The sequence below is a fragment of the Haliotis cracherodii genome, unplaced genomic scaffold (genome assembly GCF_022045235.1).
Source record: "Haliotis cracherodii isolate W230 unplaced genomic scaffold, xgHalCrac1.p SCAF_3, whole genome shotgun sequence".
In the NCBI taxonomy this organism is placed as follows: Eukaryota; Metazoa; Mollusca; class Gastropoda; order Lepetellida; family Haliotidae; genus Haliotis; species Haliotis cracherodii.
In genome coordinates this window covers 67,216,068-67,237,529 of record NW_027266286.1, presented here as the reverse complement: position 1 = coordinate 67,237,529, position 21,462 = coordinate 67,216,068, and the positions used below count along the sequence as shown (strand labels likewise).

The following is a 21,462-nucleotide window of genomic DNA, read 5'->3' as shown; positions in this document are numbered from 1 at the left end:
ACACACCTCTGAAAGATGCCACCAGGTACGAAACACCAGGACAACAACAGATCCAACACAACTTCTCTGAAAGAGCCATCAACACCACTGCATATCAAGATTTCAACTTCATCATTAACAACAAAATAAATTAAATAAAAACTACCAATTTGCACCAAAACACTAATTAAATACTGTCATCATAGAATTATGCATCAATTATTATTTTCAATGTGATGATCATTTTCAGATCTTATGTCTTATTATCACATTACATTCACCTGAACAAGCTAATTCTCCAAGCAGGTTATATTTTCTTAAATTAACGAATGAAATTAAATGCCTACCAATGAGTTTTTGAAGAATTTGGCCATCAAACAAGTCCTCCTCGATGTCCTTTACAATGATGCGGTGATCTGCAAGCTCATCGTTTATCCAGTCAAGAAGCACCTGAAAATACACAGGACACTACATATCATAGATGCCATAACAGTAGAATACCATTGTTACACCATATACATGTCTTTGTCTGTTTCCAGCCAAACATGTTAATCTACATAAAATAGTAAACTTTACAATGAATTGTATATAAATAAAACTTATCCTGTCTCACTCTATGCATTCCTCCTTCTTCTTTCGATCCCTTGTGTGGAAACGTCCTTGATCAAAGTTTCCAGCTTCGAGGCTTCATTTGCCCTACCACCCATGCATCACTATGACAACCACCCCAGTATCATCCCATGTGTTCCTGTATCAGCTATGCTGAATCTCAGCATGGAAAACTTGTCCTTCTGTCTGCGGAAGGCCCGGAATGCCTCATTCAACTTCTTAGTTAAGTCCAACATGATGGCTGCTGGTGGTAAGGTAACGGGAGAAGCTGGGTTAGATGTCATCACAAAACCTGATTTGATGTCGTCCTCTGAAGTACTACGAGGAGGATGGAGGGTGTCCGCGATCCAGTTGAGGATTAGGGACGGGTCAACTTGGGCGAAACTGCCTGAACCCTGACTTTCAGAAAAAGCAACCGACGGAGTAGATGTATTATTATCTGTATCCCTTGACTCCGTTCCTGGTGTCGTTGTAGTGGCGAGTCCTGTATCTGTCCTCGACTGTTCGGTGCATTGTTGTAAGACCATTGAAGTGATTGAAGAAGAGATCCGATTTGTTCAGCTAAATCACTCTGATCCCGTGAAGTTGATAGGGGATACTGGAGGAGCCGTACTAATAACCGGGTTCGACACTGGAGGTAAAGAGGGAACGTGCGACTTGTCTGGAGATCACTGGTCCATGTGTGTCTCTATCGGTGATTCAGAACAAGAGTGTGAGGAGGGTCGATCTCGTTCCATCTGTCGATCCTTATATTGATGTCGATCTCAATGTGGATGGGGAAGAGCAGTAAATCTATAATAGTCCGGCGTTGAAAGATATTTAGGGAAGGCCGATATCGATGATCTTCATATCCATTATTTGTCGGATAAGGATAGTATCTCATAGGTTGGTATCAGTGAGATGGAGATCGATATCGATCCCAGTCGACATCTCTATTGTAACCAAAGCGTTGACAGTTGAATAACTGCTAGTCATGGCCACATGCTTAGGTTTCCTGGACGCAGAGTGTCCATGTTCAGTATCCTTGGATTTAGATTGGCATAACCCTCTCTTCTTGAATTTTTTAAGATAGTCTGTAAATGCCTCTTGTGACAAAATGAGAGGATTCCGAACACTGTAAACCCGGTTGACACTCCATGACAATCGCAGCATAATATATGAGGATCCACTAGTGATAATATGTGGCGGCACTTCATGCAGGCTGGACGTTTGGCTGCGTCTTACACATATTTATATGCAATTAGTGCCCCCTAATTTTGAGAAAAATAAAGGCTTAAAAGTTCTCTCTCTAAAAAAAGAAGAAGTTTGTTTCGACAGGGAGGCGAGAAAAAGAAAGAGAATGGTGAGGCAGTCAATGGACCAGATGGAGGACAGCGTGCTGCACGAGATCCTGGTGCATGACCTAGCTACCGGGGTGGTTGTCATGGTGATGCATGGGTGGCTGGGCAAAGGAAGCTTAGAAGCTGGAAACTTTGATCAAGGACATTTCCACGCAACGGATCAAAAGAAGAAAGAGGAATGCTTAGAGCATGTAGAGTAAGATAGGATAAGCTCAAAAATTCAGAAATTATGAATATCTTGTCAAAAAAAGTAAAAAATATAAACAATTCTTGTTACACCTGTAAATTGTTACTAATCACATTCCATAAAGGTACACATTTAAATTTTTATTTTCATTATTATCATATATATTAATCATGTTAATTGCTACTTTCGAATAGCATTATTCATTATGTTCATGAAGTCATCTAATACAGACTTCACAGCTATGAGACACACTGCTCAATGGACGTACCTTAATGAGTTGATTTAACTTGGCATCATCTCGAGATCCTGGCTCAATCATGGACCTTTCTTCCTTCTCACCTGTTAAAATAGTTACCAGAGTTACATCAGGATCCATTGAAGCATTTGGAATAGGTTGGACCTTATCAACCACAACTGGTAGTAATGATTCATTGTTGCTTGAACAGTTGACAAAATGTCCAACATTGTTCCTGCTCCGACTCAAGCTTCTGTCAAACCTTCACCTGCAGGGCATCACTGAGACACTGAACCATAAAAAATGAATGAAACTGAATGACTGAGTGAGTTGGGTTTCATGCCGTTTTTAACAGTATTGCAGTTATATCACGGTGTGTCAGCTTAATGTGGGAAGAAAGCCCGAAGTGATGCAGGTCTCAGACGTTTACCACTTTGGTGAAACCCAGGAGCACGGGTATGGTACTGACAAACCCAGAAACATAATCAGGACGAACCAGGATTCGAACCCACAATCATAGGTTGCTGGCATGCCAAAGGGACGCAACTCTGCACAGCAAATTGCGGCGCCTTAGACAACTGGGCCACCTGTGCCCCCAAAACTGAATGAAAAAAGATCTCTTTGTAGCACATGTGTATAATGTTTCACATCACTGTTTTCTTATAAGCAGCCCCCTCTAAGTGTTAAGGTTTGTTATGCATTGACCATTGTCAGGGCAATATAAAGATAGAATACTGCTATATACAGATAGATTCCTAGTTAGAATAGCCTGGTAGGTACTTGGATATGTCTTGTAGCAATTTTTTTCAGTTTTCAAAAATGGTGTTGCAGTCAGTTTTCAGATTCAGTTAAATTAAAACGGTTATCTGAGGACAGGGTGGAAGTGTTGACCTGAATTGTCTACCCTTGGCATACTGGCCCTCGGACTGCAAACCTCAAGAGTGGCTCAATGTGGACCTCATCGTATTCATAGGTGTGAGAAAACCATCGACCAGGTCACCCATGGAAACCACCCAATAACAACACTAGCCGCTGTAACACAATGTGAAGAGATCTATTCAAACTAAATCAACTGAGAGAATGGATGATGATAGGTATTCTTATCCATACTTACCAAGAAGATAACCTTCAGGTCCGATGTCCGGCACCGAGGGGCTGGTTGGAGACTCAATGGCATTTTTCCCTTCCTCTTGTAGCTCAGTCACTACAACAGGATGTGCATTACGAAGTTAACGAGGAACTAATGGATGATGCACATTTCAAAAGCAGGACAAAATGTTTGAGACAAGTTTCTTATATTTGTACTTGTTAGTTTGTTGTTTAACGCCACGCGCAGCAACTACCGTATTTTCTTGAGTATAGTGCGCACTTTTTTTCGGAAAAACACAGCTGTGTAGAAGGGGGTGCGCATTATACACGAATTATGAGTTTGGATGTTTTTTCCTCCCATGGAAAGACATTACCGTGAGCACGAAACACCGGAAATACCATGTCAACAAATCCATACTGAAGTACGCAAAATAATTACGTAATTACACTGTCTGTCTATAAAAAGTGTTCTTTGTATTTCTGGACTTATGTTTGTAACTTACTTCATTAATTTTATTCAAAATTCCTTATAATATTGTTTTTATTAATTTCGGCGAAATCGTGTGTGAAGCGATCGGAAGATCGCACAACTCACCGTTATTAACAGCAACCACGGTCAGAATACCGCTATTGACGCCTTGAAACGCACTTTAGTTGACAGAGAATGGATACATATATCATAAATGACATACTTTGACTCCTTAAAAGTCATATTTGTTTTTGTTTGACGATTCTATGTCAACATGAAATTCTCGCGCTCACGTGCTCACGTGCGCGTGAGCCTTGACGGTGACTGGTCAGACATGTTCCATGTAAAAAATAATACCCGGGAATAGCGATCAGCTGCTTCGCTTAGGGTTATTATTATTTTAAATATGTTTAGTAAAGGCTGCATATAATTAAGAAAATAATGGAATATATTATTCCTGATAAATAAAATAGTTTCAGATACAATTGTTGCCGATCCTTGCATTAAAAATCCTATAAAGTTATATCACTGGGTGTGTCTTGACCGAATCACCGGTCGATTCCAAGAAAACGTGTGTACAGCTGATTGCTGTTTCCGGCTTAGTTTACGAGAAAATACACAAGGTAATCTTAATCCCTAGATATAAAACAATGCCTAGCAGAACAATAAGTACTATTTAAACGGTAAATAAACATGTCTGGTGATTTTTTTATCTCAAATTTCGAATTTGTACTGACGAAGTTTCTCAGCACCCGTTCGTTTGCCGGACTTCGCTGAAAGGGTACGGTGTAAATTTTTTCTGCGCATAATATTCAAATTTCTTTTTTTCCAAAATATTGAACCCGCTAGAGGGGGGTGCGCATTATACATGGGTGCGCACTATACTCAAGAAAATACGGTATGCTTGCCGTAAGAGATGACTAACAGGATCGGTTGGTCAGGCTCGCTGACTTGGTTGATGCATGTCATCGTATCCCAATTGTGTGGATCCATGCTCATGATGTCAATCACTGGATTGTCTGTCCAGACTCAATTATTTACAGACCGCCGTCTGGAATATTGCTGAGTGCAGCATTACACAACAAACAAACAATACCATGCTTACTATTTTACAATCCTTAGCAGACACCTTTTTTATACTACCGTATTCAACGTAACTCAAAATTAGTGATAGGGGGCTCTTATTACAATATTACTTTGGTGAAAAGATAAGTTTCGTGGTTTAGGCTGACAACCTGAAACGTTAATATACGACAGATATATTTTTTCAGGATTTAATTGGCCATAATTAAGGGTGCATGTAGCACAAGAGTGCGTATAAATAAGTCTTTTGTACATTGATCAATCGGAAGGGGTGCTAAATGAGATTGTTCACTAGCCAATATATAAGCAAATATCGCCGTGGGTGCTTATTAGAGCAGGGTGCTTATTACATCGAATACAGTAATTGGTATACCCAATTATGCCGTTGAGTATAGCTGAAGAGCTGCTGATGCAACATGCAAGTTTACCTCACTCACTCATACCCTTGCCTGTAATCACAAGATCCACTCGTGCTACCCCAAGGGTCTAATCAAGATGATGATGATGTGGAATATAACTATAAGTTCTTTTTAACTCGGCAAACATAAATGTCGTAGGCGATCTTGTAAAGGGTGTCGCCATATACATGATATACATGCATTAAATTTAAACACAAATAGTGTCATATGTTAGACCAATGGTAATGTGACTCTGACATACACACAAGCAGACAATGTAATTCTCCTTTTTCTTAATAGATATCTTAAACAATGGTGATTTATTACATATGTAGAGATACTTATCATATACCATAGTTTGCTTGATTTTGTACTGTAGTCACTGGGATATTTCAGTCATATTCATAAAAGTAAATGTTATTGTTAGAAACATTGTTTTAGCCAATCTCATAGAAATCAAATCTTTGTACTCGCTACCGCTGAACAAAGATCTGAGGACATCCCATTAGGGGTCACGTCAGAATGACCTTTCATCCGACCAATCAGAGCATCGCTTACCAGATCAACGTGTTTTCTAATCATGCAACTACAATATATTAGACACTGGGTATTCCGAACCACGGTTACGGGTTTTATGATTATATCCATACAATCTAGGCCATCTATAAGCCATTCCAGAGTGTTCTTCTTATCAGTTTTAATTTTTATAATCAAGAATACGTCAAAATATGTTTTGAAGCGTAATCCCCAGTTTGAAACCAGTGTCGTAAAGCTCGAGAAAGCTGCCTTCTGATTGGCTAATGTCGATTTCTTGTTAGTCATTTCATTGGTCGGTCAAAATTCAAGAAAGGTCATTCTGACGTGACCCGTAATGGGATGTCCTCAGATCCTTTTTTAGCGGTAGTGAGAACTAAGATCTGATTTTAATGATATTGTGTTTTGGCAGCTTCTCCATGTGCTGTGGCATGAAACCACTCTGACAAGCACACAAAAGATAAACAATAGTGGTTGAGGGAGTATGGGTTTTTATGCTGCTTTTAGCAATATCACGGTGGGGGACACCAGAAATGGGCTTCACACATTGCACCATGTCGGGAATCGAACTCGGGTGTTCGGCATGACGAGAGAACACTTTAACATCAAGGCTATCAGACCGCCTCAGGAATATGAGATGCGACTATGGATCTACCATGCAGGGATTGGCCACAATTCCAAAACTAAGTGCCCTTGGCAGGCAATGTTTGGAGAAAATAGTTATTTGGCTCAAATTGGTCAGTGAAGTTCCACCATAGCATTAGTTACATCTCATGTAACATGAATTGGTAAATTTGGGATATCAATTTGGGAATATCCACTGACATTTCCTGCTGACATGGGGGTGAATATCAGCCTCTTGCCATGACATGACAAATCCCTGACAAGCCATGTTCATAAAGGGAGATCAAAACTTATTTGGTTTGCATCTGAATCCTCTATATTTACCGATAGAAATGAACAAGGTACACATAGTTTAAGACACAGTAAATTGATATGCTATTATGGGTTCCCAGCCATGTCAACCAAATATGTGTTGGAAACAATGCACACAAACCCATCTCAACATTCAATTCTGACATGTGTTGAATTTGTATGCGCGTTATTTCAAATGTGCTGACAGTAAAACCTATTTCCCTATACTTGTCATTGTTCCCTAATTCGATTTCACAGCACAGATACTACAGATATGTACCCCAAGTACGTTTCTGTATACAGATGTGTACCCTAGCCAAAATCAGAATACAGAAAGGTACCCAGTACCCTAAACAGCGGACGAATCCATATTCCTCAATTCGACGCCGGTTCGTGTTGTAGTTCTTGTTTGCCTGATGATTAGTGCATGCTGGATAATGCTGTGTATCGTGGAATATTAGAATAATGTACGTACGTCACTGTGTATGCTCGTTTCTCATGTGACACACTGGAATGCATCTCATACAAACGTATGACAGTTCGGATCCATTTATGGAAAGGAAATACCGAGAGAAACATATACTAAGTGTAATGCCATGTTGTATTTTACCGCATTTTGGCATCCAGGACAGGTCGTATATACCAGTACGTAAGGGTTCAAGGAACTGGTCAATTGCATTGCACAATACGGCTAGCAGCAGAATGGACTCATCCTTGGGTGTCTTTCTGTATTCTGATTTCGACTGAGGTACCTCTCATTTTCATGATTATATCGTCAAGTACCCTATTTTCTAACGACACCTATTTTCGAACAGACGTGTTTGATATTGATATTGTCACATTATAGGGAGAGGTGTGATGTCATCAAAGCTGCCGACTTGAGAATGCATGCGTTCGGCCTATCAACATATTGAGTTCATGTGAAGTACTGAACACCTGTCAGAAAATTCTGTCGTTATTCAGACTTTTGGTGCCTGTGTCATGATGAAAAGGAAGAGTGAGACATTGTGAACACAATCATGTCACAAATATTCATATATTGTGAATAGGTATCAAACTATAAATTACCTTTTTAATTTTAATGTTGACCTCCAAGAATTATGTTGAGAACTGCGCACCAAAACATGTCTTTTCATTCAAGAAAACCCCGCTAATGTACAAAAACAATCAGGTGTTTGACAATATAGGTGACGTCACTCCAGTGCAGCAGTAATCTCCAGACAAGGTAATGGAGGTCACGCCTTTTATCAAAGATTTTTTTCTTCGGAATGTAACTGAATTCTATTGTTGAAGACATCACCCACTGATATGATGCAGAATTTGAGTTTGGATTTACTCATTCATCGAAATATCAGGAATGCCATCTTAACTGTTCGAAAATAGGGTACGTCAGGATACAGAAACGTACCGGGGGTACCTATCTGTAGTACCTGTACACAGCCTCTTGGGTTTTTATAGTAGAACAGTTTAGGTGTTGCTTTATGACAGATTATTGACGGTGTCCCCGGATGCCATAAAACTAAACATTGGTGTGGTCTCTGGTATTCAGGGCTGACTTGGCACCGTTTGTCTGTTTACTCGGGGTTATGACTGTTTACCATGTTTACTGCTGTCAACGTGAGTCATGAATGAAGCATGGCTATTACATCCGAAGCTCTTTAATTTAATTCGTATACACTAACCACCAACATTTCAACAATACACTCTCATTCAAAAAATTAAAAAATCCAATCGAGAAATTGTGCGATATTTCCTTTTATGGCTATTTACACTCGACCCGGGACATCTGTGGGCGAGGTTGGATAAAGAGCTGTATAATACCACATCAAAACATTGGAAAACAACAAAATAACCACGTTCAAAATTGCAAACCTTCTTTGGCTTTCTTCTTCCTTGCCAAAGTTCCTATTTTATCAAGGAATGATTCATCTTTCTTCTTTGGTGTGAGTGTAGCCGCAGAAGTGTTTGGAGAAGCAGCCATTTTGTAAATTCCACAACTTCCGGAGCAGGTCAAGGTCGTTTCTTCGAGCACGATACTGCTTCCCAAAATGAAATCACAGGCGTTACAGCGGATAACTGTCATATGTTAATCTTTCAGTTCAAGACTAAAAAGTCTAGTTTGAAATATAAGACCATTCCTGAATGTGGTGTTTACAGAAAGTCAAGGACAAGAGGTCTTCAGCCTCACTGATCTCACCTTTATATCTTCAAAAATAAAGACCTGTTCGATCTTAGAGGGATATATTTCAATCTTTACTTGGACCCTCATTTTTGTCTATATTAGGGTTAGGATAAGCTTTTTCTCTCGTATTTCACCCGTTTGCTTTTTAAAATAAATATTGTTTAAACTATTATCCTCCATAATCCTAACAATTAATACACGGGACCAATTTGGGGCCATCACCAGTCATCACTTCTCCAGTATGTGTCACTGTCTCTGGCCTATCTTACATTTTATATGACAATGGTACTATTGTAAAACAAACAAAATAACAATGAATATTTCAGATGGTAGACGATGGTCCCGTGTAATTATTGTATAAACTAGATAACTAAGTTTTATTTGGGTCCATTTTAACAAAATTTGTGGCAATTTTTTCTCCAAATTGTCTGGGACATTTTTACAAAGGAGCCATTCCTGCACCTGTTTTTTTTATGTAGATGTCCCGTAGGTACCAGTCAACGTTGGGGTTTACTCTGTAAGGGTATACATGATACATGAATATTTGTGTTAGTCACAGTTGTATTTTTTTCAAATATGAAAATATAAATCTGAACATTACTTACGGACTGGTATCTAATAAACCGTATTCATTTCTTATTTGAACTACAGAGACTATATATTCTTCATAGGTGGGCGGATATAGGTGAACTTATTTTAAATAATTCCCTCTAACAATAATATCCGTTTCTTCATGCTGATTGTCTATTTCTGACCTTTTGTTCCATTGTTTTCAATGTTTGAGAAGAGGCCCATAGCAAAATGGCGTCATAGGAGCGTACGTACTGTCGCATTAATATTGAAGATGGCGTCATCCACTGTTCATGACGCCACAAACCATTTTTATGACGTCGTTCCAACAATGGCTAAACTCAGCTGCTGTCTCACCTGGAGATCAGGGAGCCCACACTTGCGACATTTAATCACGAAAAAAACTCGTAAAATACAGAATAACCTACTCATGTACTCTCAACTCGGAATGTCCGATTATCTGCATGTCGCTCGTGGACATATATAAAGTACTTCTCTCGGGACAGATAGTGCATAAACCCTCGTGGCTCGTAGGTTATCCTCGAAGCATTTTTTTGTCTGAACTGAAAAAAACCCAGAAACATCGAAAACATATTTATCTCCGTGTTATAGATTTTCGGATGCTTTATTTAAACATTCGTAGTTTTCTCGCTAATCACATGAACAACTGTAAAACATCTCACTCACTTATAAAAGACAACGTAATCTTAAAAAATATGCCATTATCTGCGTATTTACATTGTCTGTGTGACGCCACACCCCTTGTTATAGCGCGAGTTATCGCGATAAACACGGCCGTCTAAAAACATATGTTGTCCAAAAACCTATTATCCGATGATAGATGAAATAAAATATTTACTAATCGGTTGTACACGTATGTGGATATATATTAAACGTGTATACTGTATTATAACATGTCAATATGAACGCAAACGTTAATTTAAGGATTAACTGTGCATTTCTTTGGTTCATTGAGGCATGAATCGAAAAAAAGGTGAGCAAACTGTTATACATTTATTATGAATGTATCAGGAATTCGTCCAGTGAACAATGTATTTTATTAAAAATCCGAGGCAAATGACTTTTCCCATAAACTTACGGAACACATTATTAAAAAACCCAAACCCCATCCCTCTACCCCCCAGATCATCAAATGGTTGGTCTCTGCGCACTGCAAGATCAAGCGTAGTTTCCTTGTCAGATGCCTTGTATATCGTCACAGTCACGGTGTTGATACGGTGTTCTGAGGAGAATCGTGCAGTAGGGTGTCCGTCATGTTCAGAGCCTAAACGTAGGGGCACGAATTTTGTCTAGAACACCACCTTTTTTCGAAACAGAACATTGGTAATCAAAGCCATCTTCGATATTGCAGTGCCTTATGGATTTTGAGTCAAAACGGCCAAGGCAAGTTTTTTTCAGAAACCACAAGATCCATAGAGCTGAAACTTCATGAAAATGTGCAGGGCCATATGACATATTTTCTCATGACATGGCATTGAAAACATCGGTATTTAAATAGAAATTTCGAACACGCGCACGCAGGCAACCTGATTTAATGGGATTTTAATAGCGCATCATTTAGTATCGCCAAGACACATGATTTTTGTCAGGCGCTTCCATGGATAATAAGTCTGCTAGTTCGCTTTTGTGTTTGTACATGATCAGACCCGTGAAGATTCCGGGGTAGAATAGGTCTTCGGCAACCCACGCTTGTCGTAAAAGGCGACTAACGGGATCGGGTGGTCAGGCTCGCTGACTTGGTTGATGCATGTCATCGATCCCATTTGCGTGGATCGATGCTCATGATGTCAATCACTGGATTGTCTGGTCCAGACTCGATTATTTACAGACCGCCGTCATATTACTGGAATATTGCTGAGTGCGGCGTTAAACAACAAACCAACTAACCAATTGTACATGATCAGCATTTTTTTTCTGCGTTTCACTTTATCTCAGAGGAAAACACGGGCCGGCCAGTCATCCAGTAAAACAATTAAATTAAATTTTGAGCAGCTGTCATTATTTCAAGTTGTTCTATATTCTTAAAGTTCTGAATGTCGACAGTAACACATGGTCCTTGGGAAAACCAGATAGTGGAAACTACGCCTTAAGGAACAAAGCCTGTATTTCGTTTTCATTTCTCGTTTTCATGTCAAAATTATCGCCTCAGAACGAGTAAGGGAACACCTGCACTCAAGTCTTAATTTGCAATATCCAGAATGTTCGAAGCATTTCCATATTTTCAGACGAAAGGGGTAAGTAAATTTTCCATAAACATCGGTTTCAGAGCAAAAAACAAACAAAAAACACAATCAGAAAATTAATTAAAATATATCTGTTATTTTTGTGTGGTATTGCCTAAATACTTTATTTTATAAATATTAGAAGATAAAACCAAAATAAAAACGAACAAAATAAGAGAGAAGTGAAGATCCAGCTATATATAGCTATATGACGGCATTCTCTAAATAATCGATTCTTGACCAGACAGTCCAGTGATTGACATCATGAGCATCGATCCATGCAAATGGAATACGATGACAAGCATCAACCAAGTCACCGAGCCTGACAACCCGATCCCGCTAGTCGCCTCTTACGATAAGCATGGGTTGATGAATATCAATATTCACTCGGATCTTTACGGGTAGTGACAGATTTACATACCGACACAATTAAAAACACATCAAACGCTAGATCTAATAAGTCAGCAGACAAATGCGAAAACCATGAAAAAAAGAAGAAGAAAAAACCCCTGTCAAAATAAATGCATTTCAACAAAAACACAGCAACCGCAGCTACTACAATTATAAGAGTCAGTCTGTATGTCCAAGTATAAAACTAAGTGAACTGCATCCATTAAGATTCGGGGATAGAATAGATCTTCAGCAACCCATGCTTGCTGAAAAAGGCGACTATGCATGTCGTAAGAGGCGACTAACAGGATCGGGTGGTCAGGTCCGCTGACTTGGTTGATCCATGTCATCGTATCTGAATTGCATAGATCGAGGCTCATATTGTCAATCACTAGAATGCCTGGCCCAGACTCGATTATTTACAGACCGCCGTTATATAGCTGAAATATTGCTGAGTGCGGCGTTAACCAACAAACTAAGTGAGCTGTACTCCGCCTTGGTATTGCTGGAATATTTCTAAAAGCGTTGTAAAACCATACTTACTCATTCACTCACAGAAAAAATGCTGTTCAGTTAAAGAAAACAATCTTCAATCGTATATAAACGACATGTTATTTTATACCTATTGACTACTTTGTCATTAATAGAAGCACGCATGCAAAGCAAACTTGTGTTTAAATATAGCCGAATTGTGCAACACCGATTCTTTCACATTCAAGTAAATATTTTTGAGAACGCTTTGACGAGATTGGGAACACAGCTGTTCTTTCGATGACAAACAGCTGAGCTGATTGTTATGCAACGCCGCGCGCATGCGTCGTAGGACTTGGCCAGGTTGTCAACGACGCGTTGCTATCGGATCGTATGTCATCATGGCGATAAGATTGTGATATCGAGGTAGGTTGGTATAAATTGAAACATATATATAACGTGCACCACCACAATACAGTGTCTGAAGGTCACATTGTGTACAGGAATTGTGTGATTGGCCATTTATGTTAACTTCGGGATAGGAGGCAAAATGCTTGATTGTGTTGTCAATAACTTTGACAGGCGACAGACACGGTCTGTCATCGAGTTATCTCCCTTGTGTTAATAACCGAGATTTGGAGATCTTTCGTACTAACTTTGCGAAAAACTGTGATTTAAAAACTGTTGACATTAATATCTGTCGGGTTATACTGTATTGATATCATTATTTGATTGTCCTTTGTGCGACATAGATTACTAAGGCTGTAATTACAAGGGTCTATAGACATGTCAAGTTAATACATTATTTAACTTGAATTTGATTAACAATCACGTATCAGACCAAGGATATAATTACTGAAACTGTTGTAAAACTTATTTATTCAAGCTAAGAGAAAATCGGCCATGGGTTTTATGTTCTTTTTTTACCACGTAGAAATGAATATTGACACGCGAATGACCTATTTTTAGCGTATTCAGTTTGATACTAGAAATACGCCTATGCAACATTTTACGGTAATGTAGCCATCATATTTCCCGACAATGTGAACGCCCCCATACAGTATTATCATTGGGAATTGTAGAGCAAATGTTTGAATCAAAACAGGGAAGTAACCGGACCTAAATCAACAGACCTCCCCAAAACACACCAATCAATCATGTTCACCTAAACCAAATCAATAGCTGTATATATTCAGTCCGGGTCAGGATATTTTACCGATCAGTTGAGTTAATGTTAATCTTCGATTGTGGAACAATTTGATTTACTTCAGCAAAACATGTGTACTCTTAGTGTAAATCAGTTAGAGGTATGTCGACATCGAGTGTCAAGAGTTAGCCGTAGCTGATTATCCAGTTTAAACAGTACTTGTATTGATGTGTGATGAAAATTCACAGTTAAGATCACCCAAACCTTATCCAACTAATTACTGTTACCTATCACCTGATTAAGATAATGAACATAACTGCCTGTCTTGTATAAATTGGCCTCATGAGATTGAAAATAAGTAATCGGATGGAAATTCAAAGAGCTACGAATTACAGTAAACTACGTTTATAACGAATACGCTTATAACGAACTGACGGATATAACGAACTGTTTTTAATCCCGTCATTTTGTTGTATACATAATGTACATATGCTTATAACGAACTACGGTTATAACGAATTAAAAATAAGGAATCGGATGGAAATTCAATGAGCTACGAATTACAGTAAACTACGTTTATAACGGACACGCTTATAACGAACTGACGGATATAACGAACTGTTTTTAGTCCCGTCATTTTGTTGTATACATAATGTACATATGCTTATAACGAACTACGGATATAACGAATTATAATTAGTGGCCCCTTTGAGTATGAAGTGGCCTTGAAAATTCCACCCTGGGAGGTTATGACGGTTGACATATTAGTCTAGAGAGGGTACTGGCAACATATGGACATTAGCGACTTATATATTCTTTTTATCCCATTATTATCGACTGACTGTGAGAAAGCATCTTTTTATAAAACATGTCTACATTGATGCACTGTATAAATAATCTAGACATCTGAATAACGACGGACGTTTATATGGATATACTAATACCCTTGAAAGAGATGTCGCGGGATGTGGACATTTGCCAGTGACAAGATCTACTCAACTTCCATATGGGTTCAGAATAAACAAAATATGACGAGGTACTCGTATAATAAATCTTACACGTGACCTGTAGCATTGGTGACGTCGGGACATCATGACGCCATAGCGTTTGGTGTGACGTCATTATTTTGATGGCACATCTTTATGACATTTAGCCTACTTGTAAGGGCACACGACGCGTGCGATCATTGATCCAATATTCGTTCCACTCGTTGTTATTGTGTCCGAAAGAGGTCCATAGCATCGTGACGTGGTATGGGCGCAAAGTTGAAGAAGACGTCAGCCACTGTCCATCACGTCACAAACTTGCGATCAGGAAACCCACATTTTTTTACATTTCCTCGAAAAGATGGACTGTGTGAAATAAAACATAAGCTACTCGCTACTCACATAATAATGATGAAATTCCCTTGCCAAGGCTCAGAACAAAATTAATTCACACGAGGCAGACCTTCCGTCGTAGATAAAAGGTTTTTCACTATACTATGTTGACACAATGTTGACAGCATTGTTGACGTTATACATTATGACGTCACGATCGATGACATCACAGCCTATTTTTGTTGACGTCATGTCATGTCACTAATACGTTCACGATATAGTTTTCAACATAGGAGACAATATCTCTTCACAATAATCAAAATCGTGTGTATAATATTACAGTAATAATTATATTCGTGGCCATCTCCAATTTCATTCGCTGACTTGGTTGATACATGTCGTCGATCCCAATTGCGTGGATCGATGCTCATGATATTATTCACTGGATTGTCTGGTCCAGACTCGATTATTTACAGACCGCCGTCATATAGCTTGAATATTGCTGAGTGCGGCGTTTAACAACCAACCAACTAATTTCATTTTATTCGGATTTTTTATTCCGATAGGATACACTCCCGTTTTCGAGGTACGGAAAGCAGATATGCTGCTCTGAATGATTCTCTCGATCGTTCTGAGAATTCAGAAACATCCACGCTCATTGGCTGATCAGAACGTTACCTGCCGACCTCTCGTGCCAGGCTTGTCATGTCTTCACGCAGAGTAGTAACGTGTCGGAGTAAAATATCTCACAGCCTGGTTCCCTGGGTATGCAGCGCTGGCGCACCATACCCAGGGAACCAGGCTGAATATATCATTGAAATGAGATTTGGTTACCTCTCTTGTGAAATACATGTTTATAATACATTCGTGTCACAAAATCAGCATTACCCACACTTATGTAATCATCTATATGGTGCCAGGCGAACTATGGTGGACTACCTGTCCCGCTACCGACTGTACAGCCTGGGGTACACCTCCCCCACCCCCCGGGCACCTGTCACGTCCTACAGGCAACTGTACCATGACGCCAATAGACACCTCTACAAGTCGTCGGGAGACAGGCCATGTGAGTCAAACATCCCCTTCCTCTTCTTATTCATATAGAAAACAACAACTGTGGTCACTTGAAATTTGGGACGACAAAGGGCACTTGAATGGAAATAAATTCAGAACATGTTATAATAGGACTTTTAAATATGAGAGTACTCCTACGTCATATCTTCACTGAGTTAAAGGACTAAATGAAGGAAACACACTCTCCAAGTTCAGGTGTGGTTCGCTCCCTGCAGGCCCTGTAGATCCGGGGTAGAATAGGTCTTCAGCAACCCATGCTTGCCGTAAAAGGTGACTATGCTTGTCGTAAGAAGCGACTAACGGGATCGAGTGGTCAAGCTCGCTGAAGTGGTTGATGCTTGTCATCGATCCCAGTTGCGTTGATCACTGAATTGTGTTGTCCAGACTTGATTATTTACAGACCGCCGTCATATAGCTGGAATATTGCTGAGTGCGGCGTTAAATAATAACACCCCCCCCCCCCCCCCGATATAAGATTTGATTTATTTAATGCGGCTTTGTCATTGAACTATGTCATTGAACTATGTTTAGACTCGAACACAACTGGCGATGCCATTTTATGAACGCTTCAATTACCTCCATCTGTCGTTTATAATAATCCATTGTTACACCTCCCGTTTTATGAAGCAAAGTGTCGGGCAAAGTATATACTTGAAAATTCTACTTCACCAAGAAATTACAAACGTTAGAAAAACGTTCCTAGTATGAAAACAGTCGCCGAAACACTGCAAACCTAAGGTTTGAAATAGGATTGTGATAACATCTTACATTGTGGCTTGATTTGTTGGTTGTTTAACACCGCACTCAGCAATATTCCAGGTGAATCGCGCGGGTCCTTAAATAATCGAGTCTGGACTTCACAATCTTGTGATTAACATCATAAGCATCTATCTACGCTATTGGGACACGATAACAAGCATTTACTCAGTGAGCGAACCCGACCACCTGATCCCGTTAGTCACCGCTGACGACAATCATGGCTTACTGTCCAATTCATGAGTTTGAGAGCCATGAAGATTCCGGGGGAGAATAGGTCTTCAGCATCCCATGCTTGCCGTAAAATGTGACTCTGCTTGTCGTAAAAGGCGACTAACGGGATCGGGTGGTCAGGCTCGCTGACTTGGTTGATGCATGTCATCGATCCCAAATGCGTGGATCGATGCTCATGATATTTATCACTGGATTGTGTGGTCCAGACTGGATTATTTACAGTCCGCCGTCATATAGCTGGAATATTGCTGAGTGCGGCGTTAAACAACAAACCAACCAACCATGAGTTTGAAGCCCAGGTCCAACCCGGAACAACGAAAAAAGGAGATACTCAAAACTCGTGAGGGCGGTCGGGTAGCCTTGTGGATAAAGCTTTCGCTCGTCACGCCTAAGACCCGGTTCGATTGCCGACATGGGTACAATGTGTGAAGCCCATTTCTGGTATCCCCCGCCGTGATATTGCTTGAATATTGCTAAAAGCGGCGTCAAACCATACTCACTCACTCCAAACTCGTGTAAGCTCTGCAATACCTCGTCTTTATCAGAACAATATATATGTTGTCTGAACTATATCATATTTTGAGTCTGGTATTCCACCTTATGACATCACAGTGTATTGCAGTTCATGACTGTGGGCCCGAGTGCGCCCGGGAAATGAGAGACCCGCGGGACTGGGAGGCGAGGCTGCTGTCACGTGGTCTGAGACAGACGTATGATCACGTGGGGAACCTTCGCAAGAAGCCCGAGAAGACGCAGGGCAGGAGACCGTCAGTACCTGATTACACCTGCTTCATGTCGATATTGGCATTTAATTATATCAGTGCCATCAATAATTCAAAAACAACCTGGGTCTCCAGTCCAAATATACGTTAGGATTCCTTTTTTTATATCGGTTCTAAAAACGTTTCAGGTGATAATTATGTTGTTGTTTTTAAATATGTAAACCCAGTTTGATAATAAAATCAATGTGACAATAAGAGTTGCAAATGTATCTACATTCAGTATACAACCCGGGCAATTCTTCGTTCATATTTACATATATATAACCTTATTTCTGTTCAGACCAGACAAGCTACTCTTGAGGACCGGCGAACTCGGAACCCAGAGCGGCGACTTCCACTACCCACGTGGCCTGGTTGCAACCGACTCGTGCGACATCGTCGTTGCCGACAGTCATAACCATCGCGTCCAAATCCTCAATCAGATGGGCGTATACAAGGTGAAGTTTGGAGTCAAGGGTTCGGAGCCAGGACAGTTTAATGAACCCGTTGATGTATGTGAGCTGCCCAATGGCGACTTGGCTGTGGCGGACAGACGCAACAAAAGAGTCCAAGTCTTCACACCCGAGGGAAAATTCAAATATCTCTTCCCTACTCAACATGAACCGTATAGCCTTGCCTGCGATGTTTCCTTCAACATCATAGTAGCAACATCGTCGAGGACGATAGAAGTACATCGCCGGGGGGGTAAACTGTTGCACTCATTCAAAATTGGCGGGAAAGCCACTTCAAGCTGCCCTGTTCAAATCTGCACCAACAAGAATGAAGAAATCATCGTCAGTGACCCAGTCGATGCTCAGGTCAAGTTCTTCACGTATGATGGCCGCTGTTTGAACCGGTTCCGGCCCAGTTCCTGTGGAGAGGCACTCACGTTTGTTCCAGGGGGTATCTGTGTGAACGTAGTGGGTGAGGTACTCGTTTCCGACACCCTCAACCACACGGTGAACCTGTACACAGAAAGGGGGGTTCTCCTTCAACAACTCCTTTCCCCTGTAGACGGCGCAGGTACAGTACACTCCATCAGCGTCGGCCGAGAGGGACACCTGGTGGCCACGGAATTCAGCGTAAAGGGAGAGCACTGCGTCAAGATATTCCGGTACTTGAACTGTGATTGCCACCAGACGAGACCGCCGTCAAGCAGACGCCGAACCCCAATTCACTTCATGGATATATAATGTCGAATCAAACCCCAGCCTTTGTGACCAAGGATGGTATGGAACCAAAGCATTTTCAAGTCTTCTACACACCTCAATAATGGCGTATACCAAATACAACATAACTTTAATGAGGAAAGGTTCTATTCATCTTGTCATCAAATATGTTTACAGAATATAGTTCACATACAATCTAAAATACATGCAAGTTACCAAGTATATCTGTGTGAAGTCCATTGTTGGTGTCCGCCGTGATATTACTGGAATATTGCTAAAAGCGGCGTGAAACCTAACTCGTGAACTCACTCCAAACTCGTGTAAGCTCTTCAATACCTCGTCTTTATCAGAATATCTTTAAATAATAACAAACACAATTATTCCAGCGTTTGGATGACAAGAACCTGTTGGAATTGTGTAGGTTAGTTGGTTACTCGAAGAGATAGTGACATCGTGAACAAAATGTCATGAACGTTGTGTATTTACATAGGAAATATGATATATGTCTGTCCATCTAATATGAGTTGGTTATTTCTTGTTTGACTTGCCAGTGACTGACGATCAGTGTTCTTAATATTAATGCAGTGGTGCCTGAAGCCAAACCAGTACATATACGATTTATACTCTTCTACGCAATATACTATATATGATTGTACACATTTTTAATAAACAGATATGTTAATCATGATTTTGTTTATGTTTTCTTAGACTTTGTACTGTCAGAATCGATCACAGGTTGTGAAATGAACTTGGTCGTCTCAAATACACATGCTTAGTGATTATACACACGTCACTGATATGAATAGTATATCGGTTGTACCTGGTTTACAAACATGTTATAATTTTTATGTCATCCTCACAAGTGGGCACAGGTGGCCCAGTCGTCTAAGACGCAGTTCGCTATACAGAGTAACCTCCCTTGGGCACAACAGAAACCTATGATCGTGGGTTCGAATCTGGGTTCGCCCAGATTATATTTATAGATTTGTCAGCACCATACCCGTGCTCGCTGGTTTCACCAGAGTGGTGAACGTCTGAGAACTGCATCACTTCCGGTTTCCACATCAAGCTGACCCGTGAAGATCGGGATAGAATAGGTCTTTAGCAAAAGGCGACTACGCTTGTCGTAAGAGGCGAATAACGGGATCGGGTGGTCAGGCCCGCTGACTTGGTTGATGCTTATGTTGTCAGTCACTGGATTGTCTGGTCCTGACTCGATTATTTAAAAACCGCCGTCATATTGCTGGAATATTGCTGGGTGCGGCGTAAAACAACAAACAAACGAACTGTAATAGATACAAATACATTATTGTTATCATCTACGTTGCATTCCCTTGACGTGGCAGAAACCTATGATCGTGGGTTTGGATCCGGTTCGCCCCGATTATGTTTCCAGATGTGTCAGCACCATACCCGTGCTCGTCTAAAACATCACTTTCCTCCGATACCCCTTTGACACACCGTGATATAACTGAACAGCTGTTCACTCGAACCAATACAGACTTGATCCTGCTTCCTCGTGGTAAATCCCCAATATTCGTTTTACGTACACTAAACTGATAACATACACGCCATTTGGACATGTGTCAGTTTAATATCATTTGACATCGACCTTTAGCATGAACATACGTCAGTCCAACGTCACGACATTCTCTGAGTCTGTACCCTATAATTAAACCAGTCTGTATTTAGTGACACATAGAGACCCGCAAAGATTTGGGTAGAACAGGTCTTCAGCAACCCATGTTTGCCGTAAAAGGCGACTATGCGTCGTGAGATGCGATTAACGGGATCGGGTGGTAAGGCTCGGTTGATGCATGTCCTCGTATCCCAGTTGCGTGGATCGATGCTCATGATGTCAGTCACTGGATTGTCTGGTCCAGACTCGATTATTCACAGACCTTCGCTATACAGCTGGAATATTGCTGAGTGCGGCGTTAAACAACAGACAAACAAACAAAGACACATAGAGTAGAAGTGATTTATTTGACCAGTATTTTTCTCAAATATGAATATGCCAAAACAATATTAAGCGCCTCTGATTCCTTCAACCAAATTCTAGACATTTTCCGGATGACTAATCTTCTTTAATGTTATATGTTGATAACCGCCTTCATATAGCTGGAATAGTACTGAGTGTGGCGTTAAACAACAAACAAACAGCAATTATATGTAGATAAATGTCAGGTTAACATAATCTTAAATTGGGAAATGCAAATATCACGATTATCAAAATCTGATTTACCCTAATTAAATCATGAGCCCGTTTTTATATGCCGTACATCCATAGTTAAATTCAGACCAAATA

At 40.3% G+C, this 21,462-nt stretch overlaps 2 protein-coding genes across 2 annotated transcripts in view; one reads left to right on the top strand and one right to left on the bottom strand.

Annotated features, from left to right (window-relative positions):
* Positions 1 to 8,830, bottom strand: part of LOC139473659 (beta-parvin-like) — an 85,275-nt gene extending 76,445 nt beyond the window's left edge. The window contains exons 1-4 of the mRNA XM_071256351.1: positions 8,711 to 8,830; positions 3,465 to 3,554; positions 2,384 to 2,454; positions 327 to 429 (exon numbers count right to left, since the gene is read on the bottom strand). Of these exons, the coding sequence (XP_071112452.1) occupies positions 327 to 429; positions 2,384 to 2,454; positions 3,465 to 3,554; positions 8,711 to 8,819 (373 nt within the window). The 5' untranslated portion in view covers positions 8,820 to 8,830. The remainder of the gene's footprint in view (positions 1 to 326; positions 430 to 2,383; positions 2,455 to 3,464; positions 3,555 to 8,710) is intronic.
* A 4,255-nt stretch (positions 8,831 to 13,085) lies between these two features.
* On the top strand, positions 13,086 to 19,804 carry LOC139474667 (tripartite motif-containing protein 3-like). Its single transcript, XM_071257762.1, has 4 exons — positions 13,086 to 13,120; positions 16,081 to 16,226; positions 17,847 to 17,991; positions 18,287 to 19,804. Exons 2-4 carry the CDS (start codon positions 16,088 to 16,090, stop codon positions 19,176 to 19,178), a joined length of 1,176 nt encoding a protein of 391 aa, XP_071113863.1. The 5' UTR covers positions 13,086 to 13,120; positions 16,081 to 16,087; the 3' UTR covers positions 19,179 to 19,804.
* The last annotated feature ends 1,658 nt before the right edge of the window (positions 19,805 to 21,462 follow it).

Excerpts from the sequence above, each read along its gene's own strand:
- LOC139474667 (XM_071257762.1), top strand. The coding sequence starts at position 16,088 with ATGGTGGACTACCTGTCCCGCTACCGACTGTACAGCCTGGGGTACACC. Across the intron at positions 16,227-17,846 it reads GTCGTCGGGAGACAGGCCAT|TTCATGACTGTGGGCCCGAG; the intron begins GTGAGTCAAACA and ends AGTGTATTGCAG. Across the intron at positions 17,992-18,286 it reads AAGACGCAGGGCAGGAGACC|ACCAGACAAGCTACTCTTGA; the intron begins GTCAGTACCTGA and ends ATTTCTGTTCAG.